The following is a 23,267-nucleotide window of genomic DNA, read 5'->3' on the forward strand; positions in this document are numbered from 1 at the left end:
CTCCAGGGGCTGGGTTGTGCTGTGAAATAGACAAGGAGTGAAGTGGGGTGGGCGGGTGGCTGCAGATCCATAAGCGGCCACAAGGGAGCCCAGTAGGGCAAGACGCACTGGGGCGCCCGAACCGCAGAAGAAGGTGGTCGCGGTTTAGGACCAGAAACTTAGGTTCCCGGGTCAGCCAAGCAGCAGGGTCAGGCTAAGGCCCTGGAAGAGAAGGAGCAGTGCGCTAGCCCCCGGCGGCGGTGACGGCGGGGCTGCCACCCGCTCGCAGTGTGCGGGCTTCTCTTCTTCCAGTCTTTCCCTCTTTCATCCTTTTACCATTTGTTCTCGACCAGCGCCTCCATTGCCCCAGTCTCCTCGGGCGCCGTGGGTGTCTTTAGCTCTCTAGCTGTCTCTGGTTCCCTGGCCCGCGTGGAGGGGTGGGTTTGAGGGCCAGGGGCGGGTCTGGGGGCGGACCTGGAGGCGGGGCTGTCTCTGCGGCAGGCCGGAGCTCCGCTCCCCCCTGATCTCTCTGTCTCTCTCTTCCTTCCTCCCTCCTCCTCCTCCTGCTCCGGGCTCCGCCCGGCATGGGGGGGGCCGGCGCCTGGCAGGCCAGGTACGGGGGAAATGGGGAAACTGGGGGGACTTGGTTGGAAAAGGGGGTGTTGGATGGAGAAAGGGGAGCTGAGAGGCACAAGGGATCCAGGCAAGGGGAGAGGTGGAGGAGGACACGGGAACCATGGGGCTGGGGAGATGAGGCAGGCCAAGTCCAGAGGATCCGGGGAGATATAAGGATGCAGGGGGAAGAGGCCCCAGGGTTAGCAAGGAGAATGGGGATGGTGAGGGACGTTGATGTTTGGGAGAATGGGGGAAGTGTCAGGCTAGGTATGAAGGTGGGCTCTGAGTGGGAGATATCTGGAGCCAGGAACTGAACCTGAAGACTCCCTCCGCCCCCCCTCCCCCCATAAGCCTCCCCCTAGTGATGCTTCGGGGGTGAGCCAACACTTGGAACTGATAGAGAAGGGCTTGTCTGCATCCACAGATCTAAGAGGTTGGAAGGAGATTGGAGACAGGGCTTGGGGAGTCAGGGGACTTGATGCCAAAGAGGTGATATAGGGAACAGACAAGGAGAGGGAGGAGGGCCAAGCCCTAGCCTAAACACTGGAAGGAAGGAAGGTGTGTGTGTGTGTGTGTGTGTGTGTGTGTGTGTGTGTGTGCTGGGTGGTGGGGGCGGGGGCGGTCCATTAGTCAGGTGGTGGACTACAATCTTGAATTAAGAAGAGTGATTGTTCCCTGACTCAGTGTCCCTTCCCTCCTCCCAAATACTTACAACTTGACTGAGCCTCCACCCTCCCCCCAACCCCGAAATGGTTGTAAACCTACACCAATAAGGCACTAAGCATTAACTCTTCTGTTTCAGCCTAATTCTGGGTATTTGATTAATGTGGATGTCTATGTGTTTGTGTGTGTCTATAGTCTGTGGGTGTGTCTGTGGGTGTTTATGTCTGTGGGTGCATCTGTCTCTAGATCTGTTTACCTGTGTATATATCCATGTATCCATGTTCATCAGTGTATCTGGCTCTGTAGTGTATTCTATATTATCTAGGCCTGTCTTATATACAGTGTATATTGTACATATAAGTCTATATAGTATATACTTGTATTTTATCAGTATGTGTTTCTGTATACTTGGGGATCTGAGGTATTTCCCATTATCTATCTGTATGCTTCTGCTTGTCTGTTTTTGCTTTTCTGTCTGTCTTTTCTTTCTGTGGGCCCAAGTCATGTCTCCTATCCTTTTTATTCCTGACATCTTTTTGTATTTTTAAAAAAATTTCTTTTTCATCTTAACTGTGACCCTCAGGTCACTTAACTTGTCTTTGCCTCAACTTCCTCATCCATAAAATGGAGATAGTAATAACACTTACCTCACAGGGATGTTGTAAGGATAAAGTGAGATAATATATGTAATGTACTTTGCTGTCCTTAAAGTGCTATTATTGTTATTATTAACTAGTATTATTATATATGTAAGGTGATTTGCATATTTTAAAGCACTATATGTTAGTTATTGTATTAACTCACATCATTTTTGATGGGTTCAGACAGAACTGGACCAAAGACAAGTTGCTATCCTGTTATTCTTATATATCTCATGTTCGGCGGACTATTGTCCAGATTGATAAAATGACTGCTTTTTGAAACTGAATAAGTATACTGGGATGTAAATTCATCTTCCTAGACTCACTGAAAGCATATTAAAGAGCAGACAGGAGGACAACAGAGATGACATGTTAGTCCTATTCCCACATGGTTTAAATTTCTTCTGCTAGGTCTTTATTACTCCTCTTCCTCCTCCAACTATCCCTACCACCACCACTACTATTATTTCTTTTCTCCAACCAAGTTGATCCAGGACCCAGGGAGGGCCCCCCCCCAGGCCTGGTGGTGCTGAGCAGAGCTCCACATCTCCTTCTTGCCCTACGACATGAACCTGCTCTACCGAAAAACCAAGCTGGAGTGGAGACAGCACAAGGAGGAGGAGGCCAAAAGGAGGTAAGACCATAAAATGATCCAAATTCTCCCTCCTCCTTTCCTTTTCTCACTTAGTGTCATCTTGGTTGTTAACTCCCCTCTCCCTCACTTTTCTCTCTCATTTAATTATGAACAATAACTGTTCTAAGGCCTGTATAAAGAGAATCACATAATAAGCATAATCCCAGATCCTGTATGTTTACATTCTAAGCTTTTTCTCTGGTCCTCATATCTAAAGTACTAAATTCCCATGTCTAAAGTACTACTTCATCCTTTACCTCTGTGATTCCATTTTCCTTTACTCCAACTATAGGGCTGTTTCTTTTGTTCACTCTCTTTCTACCATCCTCAAATACCAACCCCCCTACCAAGCCTCTTCTACCATTCCCAGATACCTTTAGTATAAATTCCTTTCTCTTTAACCTACCTTCTCCTTCCCCACCCCCATCCTACTTGCTGCTGCCCTTTCTATTCTTTGTCACCTGACCTCAGATAGTACTAGTCCAGCAATAAAGGAGCCGGGGCAAATAGCTCTCTTATCATCACACTGGGTCCAAGGGTGGGGTCATATCAATGATAGAGCCTTTTGGTTCTTCTCCCATCTTCCTGATCTGGGGATAGTTGAGCAAAGAGGTGCATGGTGGAAGAAACGGAAGATGAGAGGCCATAATTACATCAAGATCAATGAAATCTAACTTAGGATCATAGGTTTATTTAAAATTTTTTAAAATTCAATTTTATTTTCTGTTCTGAATTGTCTCCCTCCCACCTCTTCCTCCCCTGCTCTGTTGAGAAAGCAAGAAAAATAAAAGCCATTGCAAACATGTATAGTTAAGCAAAACAAATTCTCACATTAGCCATGTCCAAAAAAAGAAAAAAAATATGCCTCAATATGCACTCTTGAGTTCATCACCTCTATCTGGAGGTGAGCAGCATGTTTCATTATGAGTAGGCTCATAGAAGGACCCCAAAACCCATGCAGTCCAACTCCCTTTTTTGATAGATGAGGAAATTGAAAAGCAGAGAGGTTAAGGTATTTATTCAAGTTCACACAGGTATTAAATAACAGAGACAAGATTTCTTATTTTTTTAGAGGCAAAATTTCTTGAAGGAGTATGTTAGGTTCTTCAGACTGCACTAAGATCTGTTCTCATCCAATTCTGTGCCTCCTGCTGTAGATTTCTCTCTCTCTCTCCCTCTCCCTCTCCTTTCCCTAGTCTCCCTACCAGAGCTTCATTCCTCATCTCCCCACCCCTTGACTCCCTTCACTTTCCCCCTCCATGGCTATACTGTCTGGAGAAGCCTGAGTCAGATCCACCTCCCCATTACCCCTCCTCCCCCTCCTTAGTGTGGGATTTAATTAATGTTGTTAATTAGATTAATCAGAGCTATCACTGCAGAGATCTCCCCTTAATGAAGGGTTAGTAGACAGGGCCCTAATCAGAGATCCCACCCCACAACAATCCTCCAGTTTCCACCACCCTGAAGTTCCCTGCCCCCCCCCCTCTGGCCCCAATTCTTTCACACAGAAGCACTGAGATCGTGAATGGGGGGTGGGGAATAAATTGTGGAATCAGGAGAGAGTAAGGCAAAAGAATGACAGAAAGAAGAAGGAAAGGAGAGCTAGAGAAAGGAGAATCATAAGGGATGGCGGCAAGGAAGGCAGGCTAAGGATGGATGAAGTAGATGGGAAATAGTGGGAAAGTAAGCCATCAGGAATGTGTGCATGTTTCAAGCATGAAGCAAGGCCAGGAGACAGATCTGAAACCTTAGGGGCTGAGCCTGCATCTGTGTCACTCCAGCTTTCCTCTATGAAAACTGTGCTTCACATCAGATTTTTGCAATTCTCCAAATAGATGTGAAGCATTTCATGCAGATGTTTGAAATATGGGGGCCCAAACAGACCTAGGGATAATTAGACCCCTTGTCCTTATACCCTCAAAACCTTATCCCTTTATTCTTTTATCTTCATTTTTTAATCCCCAAGACTGAGACCTTGAAGCCTCTCTCTCTGACCTTTGGTGACTTGTGCTTTGTTTTGAGGGTCCCTTTCCATGGATCTCTGTCATAATCCTCATTCCTCACCTTCTGCCTAAGGCGCACCCGCACCATACCACAACACACCAGGAGCTAAAGAGGGAGCTTTAGGGGAAGCCCTGCCTGACCTGATGACTGCTCCTGCCTCTCTCATTTTTCTCTGCTTCTCTCTTGCCTTCTTCTTTTGCCCATCCCTTTCCTTAGTGCAAGTAAGGAAGTGGGACCTGCAGGGCCTTCAGGGCCAGGGCCCGGGGTTCGTGCACGAGACGTCTCTTCACTTCGACGCTCTCTCAGGATGGGCTTTATGACTATGCCTGCTTCCCAGGAGCATGCCCCACACCCCTGCCGTAGTGCCATGGCTCCCCGCTCCCTCTCCTGCCACTCGGTAGGGAGCATGGAGAGTAGTGGGGGCACTGCTGGTGGGGGTGGGAGCAGTGGAGTTGGGGGAGATGTTGGAGCCCGGAGGCCACCTGTGAAGCCCCGGAGACACCCCAGCACCAAACTCAGTATGTCTGCAAGTGGGGCCGAAGCACCTCCCAGCAAGAAAGTAGGTAAGACTCTCTTTGTCCCCCATGACACTCCCTTCTCCTTAATACAGTAGGGATTTCCAGCAGGCAAAAAAATTTGGGGTTTGGGAAAATCCATTTTGGCACCAGGGGAAAGTGGAAGGCTTCATTTTTAGAATGAACAAGAGACTCCATTCTGTGTGGCTGTAGGATCTTAGATCACAGAGCCAGAAGGGACCTCAGAGGCCATCTGGTACAATGCCCTGACTTTACAGATGAAAAAACTAACGTCCAAGGTAGTTATTTGCCCAGCATCACACAGGCAGTATTAGAGGTAGGATTTGAATGCAGGTTCTCTGATTCCAAGGACATAGGTCTTTTCATTGAACTGATATGAACTATTTTTATGAACAGGAGAATCTATCCTAGATGTCCATTTGAAGAGTTGGGGGATGAACTGTGGGAGTGGATCCAGAAACTGTAGGCTTTCTGGTGTTCATAAATGAATAGAAGTTTGACTGGCAGAAAACTGATTGACTAGAGCTATGGGTTAGGGGAAATGAGAGGGGGAGAAAGGGGTGTTGACTCTTGAAAGGAAATATCTTCAAAATGTCTTAATGATTCTTCTATGCCAGTATTATTTCAGCTTCTGCCTTTTCTTTTTGGGATTTCCTTAGGTTCTCAGAAACCAGCTCCTGAAGGTCGTGAGTCTAACCGGAAAATCCCTCCTCAGAAGCCAAAGCGCAGCCCCAACACCCAGCTCTCTGTCTCCTTTGATGAGTCCTGCTCAGTGGCACCCACTTCTCGGGTTGGAGCCTTGCCCCTACAACGATACAGCCGGGGGGGTAGAGGGGGAGGCGAACATGATTTGAGCTCACAGGATGAAGAACCTGTCTACATTGAAATGGTGGGAGATGTCTTCCAGGGTGGTGGAGGGAGTGGAGGAAGAAGTAGTGGAGGCCCAGCAGTTGCCTCTGTTGGAGGAGGAGGGACGGGCCCACCAGCTGGCCCAGACTCTGACTCTGAGGAGAGTGAGGCCATATATGAAGAAATGAAATACCCACTCCCTGAAGAGATTGCGGAAGGCCGGGCTGATGGAGTCCCCCCACCAGCTGCCGTCTCTCCATTGCACCACCCTCATTCTCATCATTCCCACCGTCGTCCAGCCTCTGCCCTCCAGAGCAGGCAGAATGGAGCTCCTACTAAGACTTCCCCTTGTGAAATCCCACCACCTTTTCCCAACCTTCTCCAGCACCGTCCCCCACTTCTTGCCTTCCCCCAAGCCAAGCCTGCTACCCGGACCCCTGGGGATGGGGTCTCTAGGTTGCCAGTCCTCTGTCACACCAAGGAGTCGACTGTCCCCGTCCCAGCTCTCCAAGTGCCTGGACGGGATCAAGAGACACCCCCACCTCCGCCTCCTGCTGCCAATTTGCTGCTACTAGGGCCCTCTGGTCGGGCACGGAGCCATTCGACACCACTGCCCCCTCAGGGCTCTGGCCAACCTCGAGGGGAGAAGGAGAGGGAGATTCCCAATTCTCATAGTATGATCTGTACCAAGGCAGCAGGAGCACCAGCATCTTCCCCTGCCCCAGCCGTGTTGCTCCCAGGACCCCCCAAGGACAAAGCTGTGTCTTATACTATGGTATACTCAGCAGTCAAGGTGACCACACACTCTGTCCTACCAACTGGCCCATCTCTGGGGGGTGGGGAACCGAAGACAGAAAAGGAAATCTCAGTCCTTCACGGGATGCTCTGTGCTAGTTCCAGGCCAGTACCTCCTGGGAAAGCTGCCCCTCCCAGTGGGCCTGGAGTGCTTCACCACCGGAGCTGCCTGGCTTCTCCCCACAGCCTTCCTGACCCTACAACTAGCCCTCTCTGCCCTCTCTGGACTTACCCAGCCACAGCTGGTCTCAAGAGACCCCCAGCCTATGAGAGCCTGAAGGCAGGGGGTTTGCTATCTAAGGGCTGTGGGGTGGGGGCTCCTGCCCCCATGGTCAAGATTCAACTGCAGGACCAGGGTACCAGTGGGAGTGCATTTGCCAGCATCTCCTGTGCCCATGTCATTGCCAGTTCAGGGACACCAGAGGAGGAAGAGCAGGAGGAGGAGGAGGAGGAGGTGGGAACAACGACATTTGGGGCGGGCTGGGCCCTGCAGAGAAAAGTCCTGTACAGAGGGAGGAAAGCAAAGGACTTGGAGAGTGAGTTGGGAGGTGGGAAGGAGGGAGGGAAGATATGGAAAAGGGAGTAGGGAGGGAAGGGAGGTTCTCAGGTTGGGGGGAGGATATAGAGGGGTTGAGTTTGGGGAGGGTTGGTTGGAAGTTACTCTCCACTCCCTCTGAATTCAAGAGGGAAATATCCAGAATGGAACAGCTATCCTAAGCATAAGAGCATTGGTCTAAGGAGGTGGGACAAGAAGGATAGAGAAGGTCATTGGATCAGAGAAGAGGGGATGGGGGTTGAGGGAGCCAGGAGAAGCAAAGGGAGAATTTAGAGCCAGACTGAGCTAAATGTGGTGATTTGGGGCAACCCCCCCACCCCCCTCCAAACCCAGACACTCCACTTGCCTTCTGGGAGATATAAGGGGGAAGGGACCCTGTGTGTGTGCATGAATTCTGAGCCAAACACAGCTGCCTCCCAGCTGTTACCATGACAACCTACCCAGACAGGAGGGAGAGGAGAGGTAGGCCCCTGCCGTTACCTAGCAACCCAATCCTTCACCAGGCCTACTTCTGGGAACTTGGGTTCAAGCTTGCCCCTCTACCCACTGACCCAGGATTCTTCCACCCCTTCCTTTGGTCTTATTCCCCCTAGTCCTTAGTCCTATGACCCAGAGAGCTTATCTCAGAGGGGCAAAAGACAACTTAGAGATGTTGAGAAATAGGAGAATTCGCTTAAGGGTGTGTGGAGAAGCTAAGGGGGAATGGGGGTGGGAAGGAAGGCATCCTGTTTCCTTCCCAGAGGGTCCTGGGAAATGTTTCTGACATATGAAGAGGTGGGCTTAAAAACTGCAAATAGAAGGGACAATTTTTGTGTGATTCTGAATAAAAGGAGATGTGGAAAGTATAGGAAGGAGAAAAGAGAAATAATTCCTGCTTCTCCTTTTCCAGACATCATAATCCTTCCCTCCACACTTCCAATCCAAACTGGTCTTTATCTCCATGGGCCCCTGATATGTGTCCAGAGGATCTGATATCTCCTAATTTCCCCTAGCAGAGGCTGTGGAAGGTGTCCGAGCCTGGAATGGTAGTGGAGAAGGTCCAGGCAAGGCAGAAAAGGAGGAAAAGGGACTCCTCCCATCAGGTATCCCTGTGCGAAGTCAAGGGGCAGAGGGCCTGCTGGCCAGGGCCCATCACAGTGGGGACCAGGCTGGAGGAGGAGGAAGCCGAACAGGACTAACCATGCCCTGTCAAACCTTTCCTGCCTGCCACCGCAATGGAGGTGAGATCCCCTTACTTTTTCCCCAGTCACCCTCTAAAACAGCTGCTCATTCACTCACTGGGAGTGGGGGGAGGGGTGGAGCCAGAGACAGGACAGTCCAGCTCAATGGAATGGGAGTAATGATTATTTCTGGAAACATAGCTGCCCACATTTGCCCATATATAAACAAGCCTTTAATTTTTATTCTATGCCTACCCCCACTTTCCATTCCCCACACCCTTGCTGATCCAGAGAGCAGTATGAGGATAAAAATGGGAATAGAGGGAAAGGGCTAAGGGAGAAAAGAAAGCCCTAGAGCTTATTTCTCTTTATTATTTTCTTATATTCTCCCTTATTTCTCTTTCTTCTCCCCCAGACTTCACAGGGGGTTACCGCCTAGGGCGCTCAGCCTCTACTTCTGGAGTTCGCCATGCTGCAGTCCATACCCCACGACCCTGCAGCCAGCCCAGGGAAATCCTCAGCCAGGTGAGGAGAGAGTTTGGTGCTCTTTTTATTCAGGAAGCAAAAAGGGATGGGTAGAGGCAGCTGGGTGTGAAGACTGGAGATATAGAAAGGGCATTGAGGTGGCACAATGGATAGAGCACTGAATCTGGAGTCAGGAAGACCTGAGTTCAAATTCGACCATAGACACTTAGTAGCTATGTGACCCTAGGCAAGTCACTTAACACTGTTTGCCTCAGTTCCTCATCTGTAAAATGAGCTGGAGAAGGAAATGGAAAACCACTCTAGGATCTTTTTTTTTTTTTAGTGAGGCAATTGGGGTTAAGTGACTTGACCAGGGTCACACAGCTAGTAAGTGTTAAGTGTCTGAGGCTGGATTTGAACTCAGGTCCTCCTGACTCCAGGGCCGGTGCTCTATCCACTGTGCTACCTAGCTGCCCCCACTCTAGGATCTTTGCCAAGAAATCCCAAATGGGATCATGAAGAGTTGGACACAATTGAACAGCAATGCTAGAGTACAGGGCAAGGCTGGCAGAATTGAATAGTCTTGTTGGAATAAATAAGAACCAGGGTGGCAGGTGTTTAAGGCAGATAGAAGGATATAGTTGAGGTGATGATTTGGAACCAGGGACTTTGGAGAAGAAAAGGAGCACAATTCAGGATCTTAGAGCTGTCAGGAACCTTAAAGATCATCTCGTTCAACCCCTCACTTTATAAATGAGGAAACTGAAACCCAAAGAGTTGAAGTTACTGGCCCAAAGTAAGACAGCAAATAGAGGTAGAGTACCCTTAATATCTTAACTAGAATCCTTGTTGCTAGTTCTGAATTCTACAATTTCAGAAGGGATCAGAGAGAGTCCTAAAAAATGTGCATCCATTTTGTTTCTAGTTCTTTGTCACTATAAAAAGTGCTGCTATAGGAGGCAGCTAAGTGATGCAGTGGATAAAGCACTGACCCTAGATTCAGGAGGACCTGGGTTCAAATCTAGACTCAGACACTTGACACTAGCTGTGTGACCCTGGGCAAGTCACTTAATCCTCATTGCCCCACAAAAAAAAAAGAAGAAGAAGTGCTGCTACTTTGGTTTATTTGGGACCTTTCTTTATCATTGGCCCCTTTGGGGATATAACCTAACAATGGGATCTCTGAGTCAAAGGGTATGGACATTTTGGTCACTCTTAGCATGTTCCAAAATTAGCATCTCCAAATTGTAGTAATAGCTTTTCTAAGGGAATGGAAAGGAGTTGTAACATTGCTATATGACTTTGGACAAGTCCTCTCTCTTCTCTAGGCCTCAGCTTCCTCATTTGTATAATGAGGATGTTGGTCTATATCAGGGCTATTTAATCCTTTTCCACTCATGACTCCTTTTTGCTGGAGAAATTTTTATGCAACCCTGGCTATACAGGGTATATAAAAATAGATCAACATAACGTTTTACTGTTGCCATATTTTTTATAACTCCTATATTCAGTTATGTGACCCCATATGAGATTGAGACACACAGTTTAAGAAGCTAGGGTCTGGGGGCAGCTAGGTGGTACAGTGGATAAAACACTGGCCCTGGATTCAGGAGGACCTGAGTTCAAATCCAGCCTCAGTCACTTGACACTTACTAGCTGTGTGACCTTGGGCAAGTCACTTAACCTTAGGGTCTATATGATCTCTAAGGCCCAGGGTATGTATATGTGGACATAAGTTTGAGTGGAGAATAAAGAAAGGAGTTGAGAAAATAGGTTTTATTTCAGTACCAGCAATTCTGTGATCCTTGACAAGCCCTTTTTGTTTCTTCCTTCCCCCCTACCCCATGCTTGGTGATGGGGGTGGGGAGGAGGGACACAGACCCATCCTGCACTGCTGCTGCCTCTTCCCCCACAGCCAGCCCCAGAGAGGGATGGCAAGTTGCTGGAGGTGATCGAGAGAAAACGCTGCGTCTGCAAGGAGATTAAGGCAAGGCACCGGCCGGACCGGGGGCTCTGCAAGCAGGAGAGCATGCCCATCCTCCCCAGTTGGAGACGGGGGCCAGAACCTCGAAAAACCGGCACCCCTCCATGCCGCCGGCAACAAACGGTCTTGTGGGATACTGCTATCTGAAAGAGGCAGGATTGGGGGGCAGATCCAGAGGAGGACCATGGGTTAACCAATGCCCAGCCTACCCCTAGGATATCACCATTTAAAGGAGGCCAAGAGGTCATCTCCCTCTGGGATTCTGCCTTGGGAGGGAGACTCTTGGTCTCTCCTGAAAGAGAGAGTCAGTAAGAACTGAAAGACAGTCAGTAAAAACAATTCAACTTTCCCCTCAACCACCAAGACCCTGGAGGCTAGGTGGAATGTTAGGGGGTTAGGGAGTGGGCAGTTCCCTCCAACAATGCCCACTTTCTGCCCCTTTGCTGGACTTTGGGGAAGGAAAGCAATACTGGGGCTGGAAGTGGGAGCCTTTGGCTTTTCCCCTCTTGTCAGAGTTATGGATTCCTCACCCAACAAGGTTAGATGGTAAAACTGGGAGGGAGGGAAAGGGCTGGTAAGGAAAGAGGGAGGTGGGGCATATGAGTTCCAGAGGGGAAGAGAAAGGAACTACTTTATAGAAAAGTGGGGAAAGGGAGGGGGGTATTTATTTTATTTATTTATTTTTTAATCTAGAGGGGGAAATCTACACCCTTCCTGTCCCTCTGCTGAAAAGGGGATGGGGAACTGAGGTACTAAGGGAATCAAAGATGCTTTCTTTCTCCCAGGTCCCTAAATATCTCACCACTCAAATCTCTCCCATAGCTATGGGTATTTCTGGCTTGAGGGTAGAGCCCGGAGTAGGAGGTGGGAGACCAGGCTAGGAAAATGTGAAATTTGGTAGTGAAAGTGGCCTTCTCTGAAGGTTAGGGGCTAGGGCCAGGGAGGGAGGAATGGTGGGAATGGAGGGAAATTGTAAGGGGGTGGGGGTGGGGGGGGTGGTATTTATTTAAATTATAAAGAGAAAACAAGAACTACCAGGAGCTTTTTTAAAATTATTATTCATTTTGTTCCAGAATAATATATTAAAAGAATAATGATCCTAGAACTGGCCTCATATATTTAATGGAACCCTTGTTCTACATCTTCCACTGTTTCTGTTGCTCTCTGTCTTTGCCTTTGACTGGTAGAGGAATGAACCTCAGAAGGAGAGGGCTATAAGTACCTATGGGAAGTCAAAGGGAAAGATGGAGCTTGGGATAGAGGAGACCTGGAACCCCACTGAGATCTGAGCCAAGACAATCAATTAAGTATGTATTGAATGCCTCCTACTCAAAAGTAATTTAATTCATTGAACATTTATTTATTAAATGTCGACTGTGTGTTAAACACAGTTCCCAATCTCTTGGCTCTTTACAACTTAATAGAATAAGTCACATGCTTTAAAAAAAAAAAATCAGAACTGTGATTTCATCATTGTAAGGTAAGGAGCTCTATTAAGGGACTTCCTTTTCCAAAGCAAATGTCACTGTGACTTACAGTCTTAGAGAATTGCCTGAGGGTTCCAGTAAGCTAATCACTTGTCCTGGGTCATATAGCCAGTATGTGGGACTTGAACCCAGGTCTTTCTAACTTGGAGACCTGCTCTCTACTACATCATTCTATTTCTAAGACACCTATATAGATGACTAAAGAAATACAAGTGTAAGACTCAAAGATCACAGACTGAGTTGGAAGGGAACTCAAAGTTCATCTAGTCCAACCCTTAACTGAACACAATCCTTTCTTACAGTCTCTCCATTAAGTAGATCATGATAATGTCCAACATAGATAAAGGGGCTCAGAAAAAAATATAAAGTAGAGCCCCTGCTCTAAAGAAGTTTATATAAGACATGGTATCCATCCTCACTGGGGAGGGAGAACAAATACATTAAACTGGTGTAGGAGTTTCAAGGACAGGGAAAGAAAGACTCAGTGGGTAATTGGAGAGACTTACCAGAGAGCCAACCACAGTATAGAGGCATGTCTAAGTGAGGAGAATAGTACTGGAACAGGAGTGAGCTTGTCATCTTTGGAAGGTAGCAGGGAGAGCAGCCTGACCTGGGCAGCAATAAGAAATAAAGGTGAATTGCTTTGAAGGAAAAAAAAAATAGATAGGATTTGCTAAATGATAAGGCATGAAGGCAAGGAATGATTAAGGAATCACTCTGAGGTGTTGGTGTTGAGAAGCTGGAACACAAAGGGAGATTGAAAAAGAGTCAGGTTTGAGGAGGAAAATTCCGTTGAATAATGTATTAAGTTCTTTGAGACCATGTTAATATGTGGATCAGTTGAGGACCTGGAGCTGTTTAGCCTGGAGTAGTGAAGACTTGGGGGGGGGGCAGGGGGGGGGCAGAGTTGTGTTCAACTATTTGAAGGGTTGTCATTCTGCAAAAGGGTTATATGTGTTCTGTTTGGCCCCAGAAGAAAGAACCAGAGCAAGCAGAAGTTACAAAGAGGCTTAGGCTTACAATTTAGGTACATGTCTAACAATTAGAGCTGTCCAAAGTGTAATGGGCTTCTTTGAGAGGTGCTGGACTCCCCTTCTTTGGAAGTCTTTGAGCAGATGCTGGGCTTGTTGAGTGTGTTATCACTGCTCTCAGGATTGGATCAGGCTTGATGGCTACTTAGGTTCCTTCCAGCTCTCAAATTCTACAATTCCCTAAGGCTCTTTGCTAGTCATTAAAAATACAAAGATAAAATAAGGCACAATCAATGACATATTAGAGTGGAAATAACACTACTTGGAGTCAGGAAAATAACTGGATAAGAATTTTGGCCCTAACACTTGTATGATCCAGTGCAAATTACTTAACTTCTCTGAGCTTCAGTTCACTAATCTGTAAAAGAGGGATAATATACCTCCTAAGATTTTTGAGGAAAACTATTTGTCAATCTTAAAACAACTTCAAAAGAGCTGTGGTTTTATTGGTTTGGATACTTCCTCTGTGGTAGATCCCAACCTTTATAGCTTAGCGGAAAAAGTCTTCATGGGTTGACTTGGTTTCAAAGAGGTTGAGCTTCAAGTGCCAGCAAGACCCCCATGTGGAAATTCCATCTGGAAAGTAGAGATGAAGGAACAGAACTTGAAAGAGAGAACAAGACTAGAGAGTGGTGTGGAAATTGTCAACCTAGGAGACACAGTTAAAACTGAGAATTCATGAGGTCTGAGAGGGTCAGAGACTGAGTCTTAGAAAGTACCTCAGTTAGGGAACAAGAGGAATAAGACAAACCACAAAAATAAACAATAAGAATGTGCATTGGGACAGCTAGGTGGTGCACCAGCCTTGGATTCAGGAGGACCAGAGTTCAAATCCAACCTCAGATACTTGACACTTACTGGCTGTATGACCCTGGGCAAGTCACTTAACCCTTATTGCCCTCCCCCCAAAAAAAAGAGTGTGCATTAATATCCACAGAGGACAAGAAAGGGTATTTTTTCAGGAAGGGACTTAGATACTTCAATGGATTTGTTATCTTAGTCTGATACCCTTTCCAATTTTGCAGATCATGACTGGTAAGAATAATATCCTAGACTTCTAGCCAAGGAAAACAACCCAGCTACCAAAAAACCTATTCTACAAAAACAATACCCCCCAAAAAAACCAAACAAACAAAAAAGTAAATAAATCACATGAGACAGAATAATGATCAAGAAATCTTTCATCCAAGTTAACAAGCACTAGGGACCCCTCACTTCTCTTCTAGGTCATTTCCCCTTTCTATCCATTTTTTTCCTTCTTGAACCCTTGGCGAACCAGTTTAATTCTACACTGCCCTTGTCTCTTAAGTCCTTGGACCCTTTCTAATAATGCCATCTGTACTCTGCTAAGACTCCTACTATCTGCCACATTTGCTCCTATGCATGTGCTACTAAATTAAAGTAAAGAAAATCACACAACTGTTCTGACTGGGTCCACTACAGATTTGTTACACAACCTCAACAGGACTTTCATTCTCACTGGGCAATCCTATACCTTCCTTGTCAACTTACTATCCTGCTTTCCACAGCAGCTCTTCAAAATCTTTTCTTTCCTCCTCAAGCCTTTCATTCCCTCTTCTGCCACACACTCAGTTGAGAACCTTACTTCATATTTTACAGAAAACAATTGAGACCATTTTCTGTGAACTTCCTCTTCTCCCCTCTTTCTCATTTCATATCACTCTGATGTCTTCAGTCACTATCTTTTTCTTCATGCCTATCTCACACAAAGAGGCAGGCTTATTCCTTACCAAGGAATGCCTCCATCTACACAATTGATCCTATTCCATCCCATCTTCTCCAACAGATTGTTCCCTCAGTATTCCCCATTTTGTCATTTATCTTCAATCCTATTTTTGTCTTTTGGCTCCTTTCCTATTACCTACAAACATATCCATACCTCCTTCATCCTCAAAAATACTCACATGATCCTTCCATTTCCACTATCTATTGTCCTCTATTTCTTATGCCCCTTATGGCCAAACTCCTGCCAATCAGGCACAATATGAGCCTTCTTTTTCTTCTTTCACTCCTTAACCTCTTGTAATCTGGCTCCCAACCAAATAATTCCACTGAAACTGCTCTCTCTTCATCACCAAATCCGATGGCCTTTTCTCACTCTTCATTCATCTTGACTTCTCTGTAGCACATGGTACTCTTGATCACCCTCTTCTCCTTGATACTCTCCTTTCTCTCTTATCTATCAGACCATTCTTTCTCAGTCTCCTTTTCTGGATCCTCATCCAAGTCATGCCCTGACTGTAGATGTTCCACATAGTTCTGTCTCTTTGGCCCTCTTCTCTTTTTCCTCTCCTATTATACTTGGCGATCTCATCAGCTTCCATGGATTTAAATACCATCTCTATACTGATGATTCTCAAATGTACCTATCCTGTCCTAACCTCCAGCTGACCTCTAGTTTTATATTTCCAACTGCCTTCCAGACAATTCAAACTGGATATCCAGTAAAAATATTAAAATCAATGTCTAAAACTGAATTATCTTTCCCCCTAAAACCTTTTCTGTCCCTAGCTTCCCCATTATTGTCCCCTATTCAGCTAACAAAATGATTTTCCTAAAGTGCAGGTTGGACCATATTACCCTACTCAACAAACTCCAGTTCCTATCACCTCCAAGATCAAATACAAAATCCTTTGGCATTCAAAGCCATTCATAACCAATCCACTCTTTTACCTTTCCAGTCTTCTTACACCTTACTTCCTCCATGTACTCTTCAATCCACTTCATTGGTTTCCTTACTGTTCCTCAAACAAGACCCTCCATCTCTCAGTTCCAGTCATTTTCTCTGGCTGTCCTCTATGCCTAATGTTTTCCCTCCTTATCTCCACTTACTGGTTTCCCCGGCTTCCTTCCAGCACCAACTAAAATCCCATCTTCTACAGGAAGCCTTTCCCAGCTCATTTTAATTCTAGTACTTTCTTTATGTAATTTCCTATTTATCCTTTAGCTTGTTTGTACATATTTGTGAGTTCCTTGAAGGCAAAGACTATCTTTTGCTTTTTTAATATCCCCAACGCTTATTAACACATCGTAGGGGCTAAATAAATGCTTATTGATTAGGATATAAAGGCAAAAACAGTGTCTTCAATCAAGGAGCTTATTTGTTATTGTTTGTCCTTGGTACTCAGAGAGGACCCTGACAGATCTCATGACTTGCACTGAATTGGATTTAAGTGAGAAAGGGCTGTGCAAAGTCATCAGCCTTACTTTCTCCTCTAGAACCATCTGGATTCAGTGGCAAGATATGTTATCAGGATGACTGGAGATGGCCCTCAATGTTTAAGGCAATTGGGGTAAAGTGATTTGTCCAGAGTCATACAGCTGAGGTGAGATTTGAATAGAGGCCCTCTCAACTTCAGGGCCAATGCACTTTGCCACCCAGCTGCCCTTGGGGAGACAACACACAAATAACTATGTACAGATGTATATACTAGATCAGTTGGTGGTAATCTCAGAGAAAAGGCACCAACATTAAGCACTCAAAAGGCTTGTTGAGGAAGGTGGGACTTTGGATGAGACTTGAAAGAAGCCAGGAAGCAGAGACAAGGAGAGAGAATATTCTAGGTATGAGGACAACTAATGAAAATTCATGGGGGGGAGGGGGCGGGAGCTAGGTGGTGCAGTGGATAAAGCAGGGGCCCTGGACTCAGGAGGACCTGAGTTCAAATCCGACCTCAGACACTTGACACTTACTAGATGTGTGACCCTGGGCAAGTTACTTAACCCTCATTGCCCTGCCCCCCCAAAAAAAATTCATGGGAGGAAGAGTCAAGATGGTAGAGTAAGAGAAAGCATTAGAAGCTAGCTTGCCCACAACACCTCCTTGATAAAGATCTAGAAAATGCGCTAGACAATATTGATAGGAAAAGCCAAGAAAAAAGTCACAGTGAGTCTTTTTTTCCCTATCCCAGGGTAGATTAAGTCTCTAAACCCTGGGAACTGGATCTAGTCAGTAGCATGCATGGAGAGAGGCACCAGGTAGGAAGCACCAGGGCAGAAAGAGATGCCTGAGGATCCCTTAATGAGTGCTAAGTGTGGGAATTGGTACCATCTGGCCCATCTGTTGCCCAATAGCTAGTTTGGGTTACAGTTCCAGGGCAGAAAAGAATGGCCATAAGCATTGGCTCTAGCTATGGATGGATTGAGTTCTGGGAAGCAAATGATATCTATGTGACTGATCTTTGGAGCAGAGCACAGACCTAAGGGGAGCTAGGAGTTCAGTTATTCCAAACCTGCAGAACCTTTAAGAAGAGTTTAAGTCCAGCCAACTGACTGAAGAGCCAAATCAGGAACAAACCTGGATCAGGAACTTACAGAGCTTAGACCAGGAGGGCAGTAAACAGACCTCCCCTCACATCACTGTGGGAGCACTGAAAGCTTCCTGGCACTCAGCTGGAGTTTGTGAAAGCAGCAGAAAGTTGTAAAAGGATGGAAGCCAAGGTAGACATTTCCCTTCCCCAAAAGTGTATAGAGCTCAAAGCTAATATAAAATCCAAAGTCAAGTTGTAGACTGGAAGAATAAGCAAACAAAAAAAAGAACCTGACCATAAAAATCCATTAAGGTGATGGACACAGAAGAGAATGATTCAAAAAACTATACGAGCAAAACCTCAAAGAAGAATGTAGTTTGGGCACAAGTCTAACACAAATTCCTAGAAGAGTTAAATGAAGAGTTTAGAAAATTATTTAAAAAACCAAATGAGAGGAAAGAAGTAAGGACCAGGGAAGAAAGATATGAAAGAGAATTAATAACTTGGAAAAAGGTATAAATCCTTACTGAAAATTAGAATTGGCCCAAATGGAAGCTATGAGACATTGAAAAATCATAAACCAAAGTCAAAAGACTAAAAAAAAAATAGGGGAAAATATGAAGTATCTTATATGCAAAACAATTGACCTGGAAAACAGATTGAAGAGAGAGAATTTAAGAATCACTGGACTACCTGAAAGCCATAAACAAAAAGAGCCTAGACATAATATTTCAAGAAACAAACAAAACAAAAAAAACTTCAGATATGTAGAAATGAAAAGAATCCACCAGTCATCTCCTAAAAGAAACCTTAAAATTAAAATTCCTAGGACAATTATAGTCAAAATCCAAAGCTCTCAGGTCAAGGAAAAAATATTACTAAGGCATAGTCTACTGATTATGACATAAGTCACATAAGACTCAGCAGTGACCATTATAAAAGAACATAGATTTTAGAATATTATTTTTCAAGAGACAAAGGATCTAGGCTTACCACAACCAAGAATGACTTGCCTTGCAGAACTGACTATCATCTTATAGGGGAAAAATAGATCTCTAGTAAAATAGAGGACTTTCAAGAATCCTTGATGAAAAGACCAAAGCTGAGTAGAAAAGTTGAGACACAAACACAAGAGACAAGAGAAACACAAAAAGGCAGCTATGTGGTGAGGTGGATAGAATACCAGGCCTGGAGTGAGGAAGACAATTTCAAATCCAGCCTCAGACACTTACTAGCTGCATGATCCTGGGAGAGTCACTTAACTCCTGTTTGCCTCAGTTTCCTCATCTGTAAAATGGGAATAATAATTGCAAATACCTCCCAGGATTGTTGTATCAAATGAGATAATCATTGTAAAATGGACCTGGTACTTAGTAAGCATTACATAAATGTCTGCCATAATTATAAAAAGCTAAATGTGAGTGAGAAATCACAAGAGACTTAGCAAGGTAAAAATGTATACATTCACATATAGGGAGATAATACATGTAGCCCCTCAGAACTTTATCATCATCAGGGGTCATAAAAGGATATAAAATAAAATTAGACAAAGGGCCTGGCTGTGATTCTTTTATGTTTGGATAATCTCAAAGGGAGTGGAGAAAAGGAATGCACTGAGAGTGGGTGTGGTGTGGGGAATAAAAAAGGGGGAAATTATTTCACATGAATGGGGATATCAAAGAGGAAATAATACAACAAGTGGAGGCAGTTGTGGGGGAAGCAGATGACACTACCCTCACTTTCATATGAACTGGTTTATAGAGGGAGGAATATTCAAACAAAACACAGTGAGGTAAAAAATACATCTTATCCAATAGGGAACTATGTGGTAAAGGGGTTAAAGAAAAAGGGTAGATTCAATGGGAGGGTAGATTAAAGGGAGTCAATAGTCAGAAGCAAAACAGACTCATAAAGAGGGAGCAGGGGGAAAAAGATAAGGATAAAAGAATAAGATGGAGGGAAACACAGTAGCAAACATAAACATGATAAACTCACCCATAAAATGAAAGAAGATATAATGCATTAGAAACCAATAATATGTTATTTATAAGAAACATGCTTGAAAATACAAATGGACTGAAATTGGATCTATTATACTTCAGCGAAAGTTGTTTGTTAGTTTTTAAAAAAAAAACAATCAGGTGGTGCAGTGGATAGAGCACTGAGCCTGGAGTCAAAAAGACCCAAGTTCAAATCTAGCCTCGGATCCTTACTAGCTGTGTGGCTCTGGACAAGTCACTTAACCCAGTTTTCCCTAGTTTCCTCATCTGTAAAATGGCAAACCACTCCAGTATCTTTGCCAAAGAAAACCCTAAATATGGTCATGAAGAGTTGGATGTGACTGAAATGATTTAACAAGGAAAAGTGCCAAAGGGTAGATGTAACAAACATGATCTCAGATAAAAACAAAAGCAAAAACAGACCTAATTAAAAGACATAAACAGGGAGACTATGGTTTGCTAAGAAGTACCATAGACAATGAATTTTTATCACTACTAAATATGAATGCACTGAATGGCATAGCATCTAAATGCTTAAAGAAAAAGTTAAATACAAGGGGAAAAAAGACAATAAAACTATAATATTGGAGGACCTCAATTTAAAACCCTTCTTGGGCCGAAATAAATCTAAGTTAATAACATAAATAATTTTTAAATCATACTATTATTTCAATAGATGCAGAAAAAAACTTGGAAAAGTACAACACTCATTCTTGTTTTAAAAACCTAGAAAACATAGGAATAAATGGAGCTTTCCTCAAAATAATAAGTAGTATGATGTTTAAAAAGTTTGAAACATAGTTTCTGGGTAATTAATCATTTTATTAATAATTCTAACATTTTGTTAATAAAACAGTCAGTGACACTCAAATGCCAAAGACCAATCATGGAGGTAGGCTCATAGTTTATATGCCCTTGGAAGAGTGAGTGTTCCTGAGGGTGGCAAATCAACTCTGATTGGTTAACAATGAGAGAATGAATATTATAATGAAAGGTGGACTTATTCCAATGAGGGTCTTGTAGTATGTAACACTGAGCACCCAAATCTTGGTCAAAGAAACATCAATTTCCATATCACCTGTCTGACAAAAGGGAGAATCCACATTTCCCCAAGCCTATCTGAGTAAACAAAATGAGCACGAATCCATCCATTTACCTAAACATATAATTTCTTTACTGTTTTTGGTTAGATCTTAACCTGGGTAAGACTTTACTCAAGATTTCCCATACTGGTTGATTTCTGTATGAGGAAGTAGAAAAGGGGAAAACTTTGTCCCTAATTCAATAATTATTAAATATGAAAGAAATAATCCTTTTTCTCAATAATATCTACTTAAAACCAAAAACAAGCATTATCTGAAAGGAGGATAAGCTAAAAGCTTATATGAATGAAGTAAGGATGTCCATTACCACCATTACTATTCTTTTTTTTGTTTATTTTTGCTGGGCAATGAGGGTTAAGTGACTTACCCAGGGTCACACAGCTAGTGTCAAGTGTCTGAGGCTGGATTTGAACTCAGGTCCTCCTGAATCCAGGGCCAGTGCTTGATCCACTGCGCCACCTAGTTGCCCCCAGCACATTAATTTATAGAAGCAAACAAGCACTGTAACCCAAAGATTCCAGCTACTGGGGCAAGAACTTACTATTTAATAAAAACTATTGGGAAAACTGGAAAGTAGTCTTTCGGAAGTAGTATAGACTATAACCCCATGCTATATACCAGAATAAGCTCAAAATAGGTACATATTTTAGACATCAAGGGTGACATTGTAAGCAAACTAGTAGAGCATGGAAGAAATTACCTGTTAGATAGGGGAGGAGTTCCTGACCAAAGAAGAAATAGAGAAGTTCACAAGAGATAAAATGGATACTTTTAATTACATAAAAGTTACAAGTTTTAACACAAAACCAATGCAGCTAAAATTAGAAGAAAAACAGAGAAAATATTTGCATCAGGTTTTTTCTAATAATGTTCTCATTCCTAAGATGTATGTCAAATTTATAAGAAATATTCAACACTTGGAAGATGGTGGATGCCATGGGAAGGTTACTTCAGGCTTCATTTGCTCAGCATGTGAGCTCCATTTCCTTGGGCATTTCTGCAGCCTTTTGGGCCGGTTGCTACTAGAAACACATGCCCAGCCAACATAATGCCAAAATGTGCTGCCTGTTCAAAATTTTCTTCAGCACCAGTTCTTCAACTTTTATGCCTGCTGTCACCCAGCATACTACATATTTTAAGAGTTTAGCTATTGTCAGCAGAGAATTCAAAGAAGTTAGCCTTGATTACTTTAAAGGCAAATATTTGGTGCTTTTCTTCTGTCTTCTAGATTTCAATTTTGTATGTCCAAATTATTGTTTTTAGTGACAAAATTAATAAATTTCATGATGAGAACTGTGAAGTGGTTGCTATTTCAGTGGATTCCCAATTTAGCCATCTTGTCTGAATAAATACACCAAGAAAGAATGGTGGTTTAGGTAACATAAATATTGTGCTCCTATCAGATTTAACCAAGTTCCCCAGGACTATGTCATGCTGCTTGAACAACCTGGCCTTTCATTAAGAGATCTTTTCATAACTGACACGAGTATCAATGATCTCTCTGTAGGCCAAAGTGTGGAAGAAATTCCTCATTTGATAAAGGCACTCCAGTTTGTGGAAGTGCATAGAGAAATCTGTGGAGCAATTTAGACACCAGATTCACCTAAGGTCAAGCTGTTTCTGAATGCTTCCAAAGAATACTTTGACTAGTGAATAAATAAACAAACCAACAAATGAATGAATGAGAGAACTATACCATGTATTGAAGACCCAGGTGGCTTTTTAAATTATGAGAAAACCACAAATTGGAATCTGTAATAGTAGGCAAAATTTTATTGCATATAGAAATGTAGAATAATTACCCTTCATGTTTGTGTCTGTGAATATCAGCCAAAATGCTCAGTTTTCATAAAACTGCTCCCCCCCAAAAAAACTACTTAACCATAGCTGTTGTTGCTAGTTCATTCTCCATTACAAATTGCACTTAGATATTTGATGTCTTCATTGTAACATAGAGGCTCCCTTCTTGAAGAAATTGTTCATTGCCTTTTTTTTCATTGTCTTTCTATGCACAAAAACCAAGGTGTTGTTATTTTTCAGCTGTGTTTGACTCTTCATGATCCCATTTGGGGTTTTCTTGGTAAAGATATTAGAATGGTTCGATGTTTCCTTCTCCAGTTCATTTTACAGGTTAGGAAACTGAGGCAAACAGGGTTAAGTGACTTGCTCAGGGATACACAACTGCCCACAAAAACCAGTGTGGCAAAAATTTAATCAGTATACTTTGAGGATCTTGAGTTACAGGTAAATAATTATTTCTTCTTTAACTGAATATCCCTTTGAAAATTTACTTTTTTTATTGAATTATAGTCTTTTTTTCTTCATAAATGAAATGTGTTATAGTTAAATATAATAACTTCAGAGATATAATTTGACTCATGACACATTTAAGTAAGACAAGTACACAGTATATTTGTTTTTTTAAAAACCTAACACTTGGGGCAGCTAGGTGGCGCAGTGGATAGAGCACTGGCCCTGGATTCAGGAGGACCTG

The 23,267-nt window shown here is 43.8% G+C and overlaps 1 protein-coding gene and 1 pseudogene across 3 annotated transcripts; both read left to right on the forward strand.

The window, feature by feature from the left end:
• Positions 1 to 457: 457 nt before the first annotated feature.
• NYAP1 (neuronal tyrosine phosphorylated phosphoinositide-3-kinase adaptor 1) lies at positions 458 to 11,839 on the forward strand. Of its 3 annotated transcripts, none has more exons than XM_043963018.1 (7): positions 458 to 592; positions 2,384 to 2,532; positions 4,753 to 5,099; positions 5,732 to 7,252; positions 8,265 to 8,492; positions 8,848 to 8,957; positions 10,777 to 11,839. In XM_043963018.1, exons 2-7 carry the CDS (start codon positions 2,465 to 2,467, stop codon positions 11,026 to 11,028), a joined length of 2,526 nt encoding a protein of 841 aa, XP_043818953.1. In that variant the 5' UTR covers positions 458 to 592; positions 2,384 to 2,464; the 3' UTR covers positions 11,029 to 11,839. The 3 variants fall into 3 exon arrangements, with proteins under 3 accessions (XP_043818953.1, XP_043818955.1, XP_043818954.1); XM_043963020.1 differs by having other exon boundaries at positions 10,813 to 11,839; XM_043963019.1 differs by having other exon boundaries at positions 8,268 to 8,492.
• An 8,077-nt stretch (positions 11,840 to 19,916) lies between these two features.
• On the forward strand, positions 19,917 to 22,423 carry LOC122725690 (annotated as a pseudogene).
• The last annotated feature ends 844 nt before the right edge of the window (positions 22,424 to 23,267 follow it).

Source organism: Dromiciops gliroides, chromosome 4, assembly GCF_019393635.1.
Source record: "Dromiciops gliroides isolate mDroGli1 chromosome 4, mDroGli1.pri, whole genome shotgun sequence".
NCBI lineage: Eukaryota > Metazoa > Chordata > Mammalia > Microbiotheria > Microbiotheriidae > Dromiciops > Dromiciops gliroides.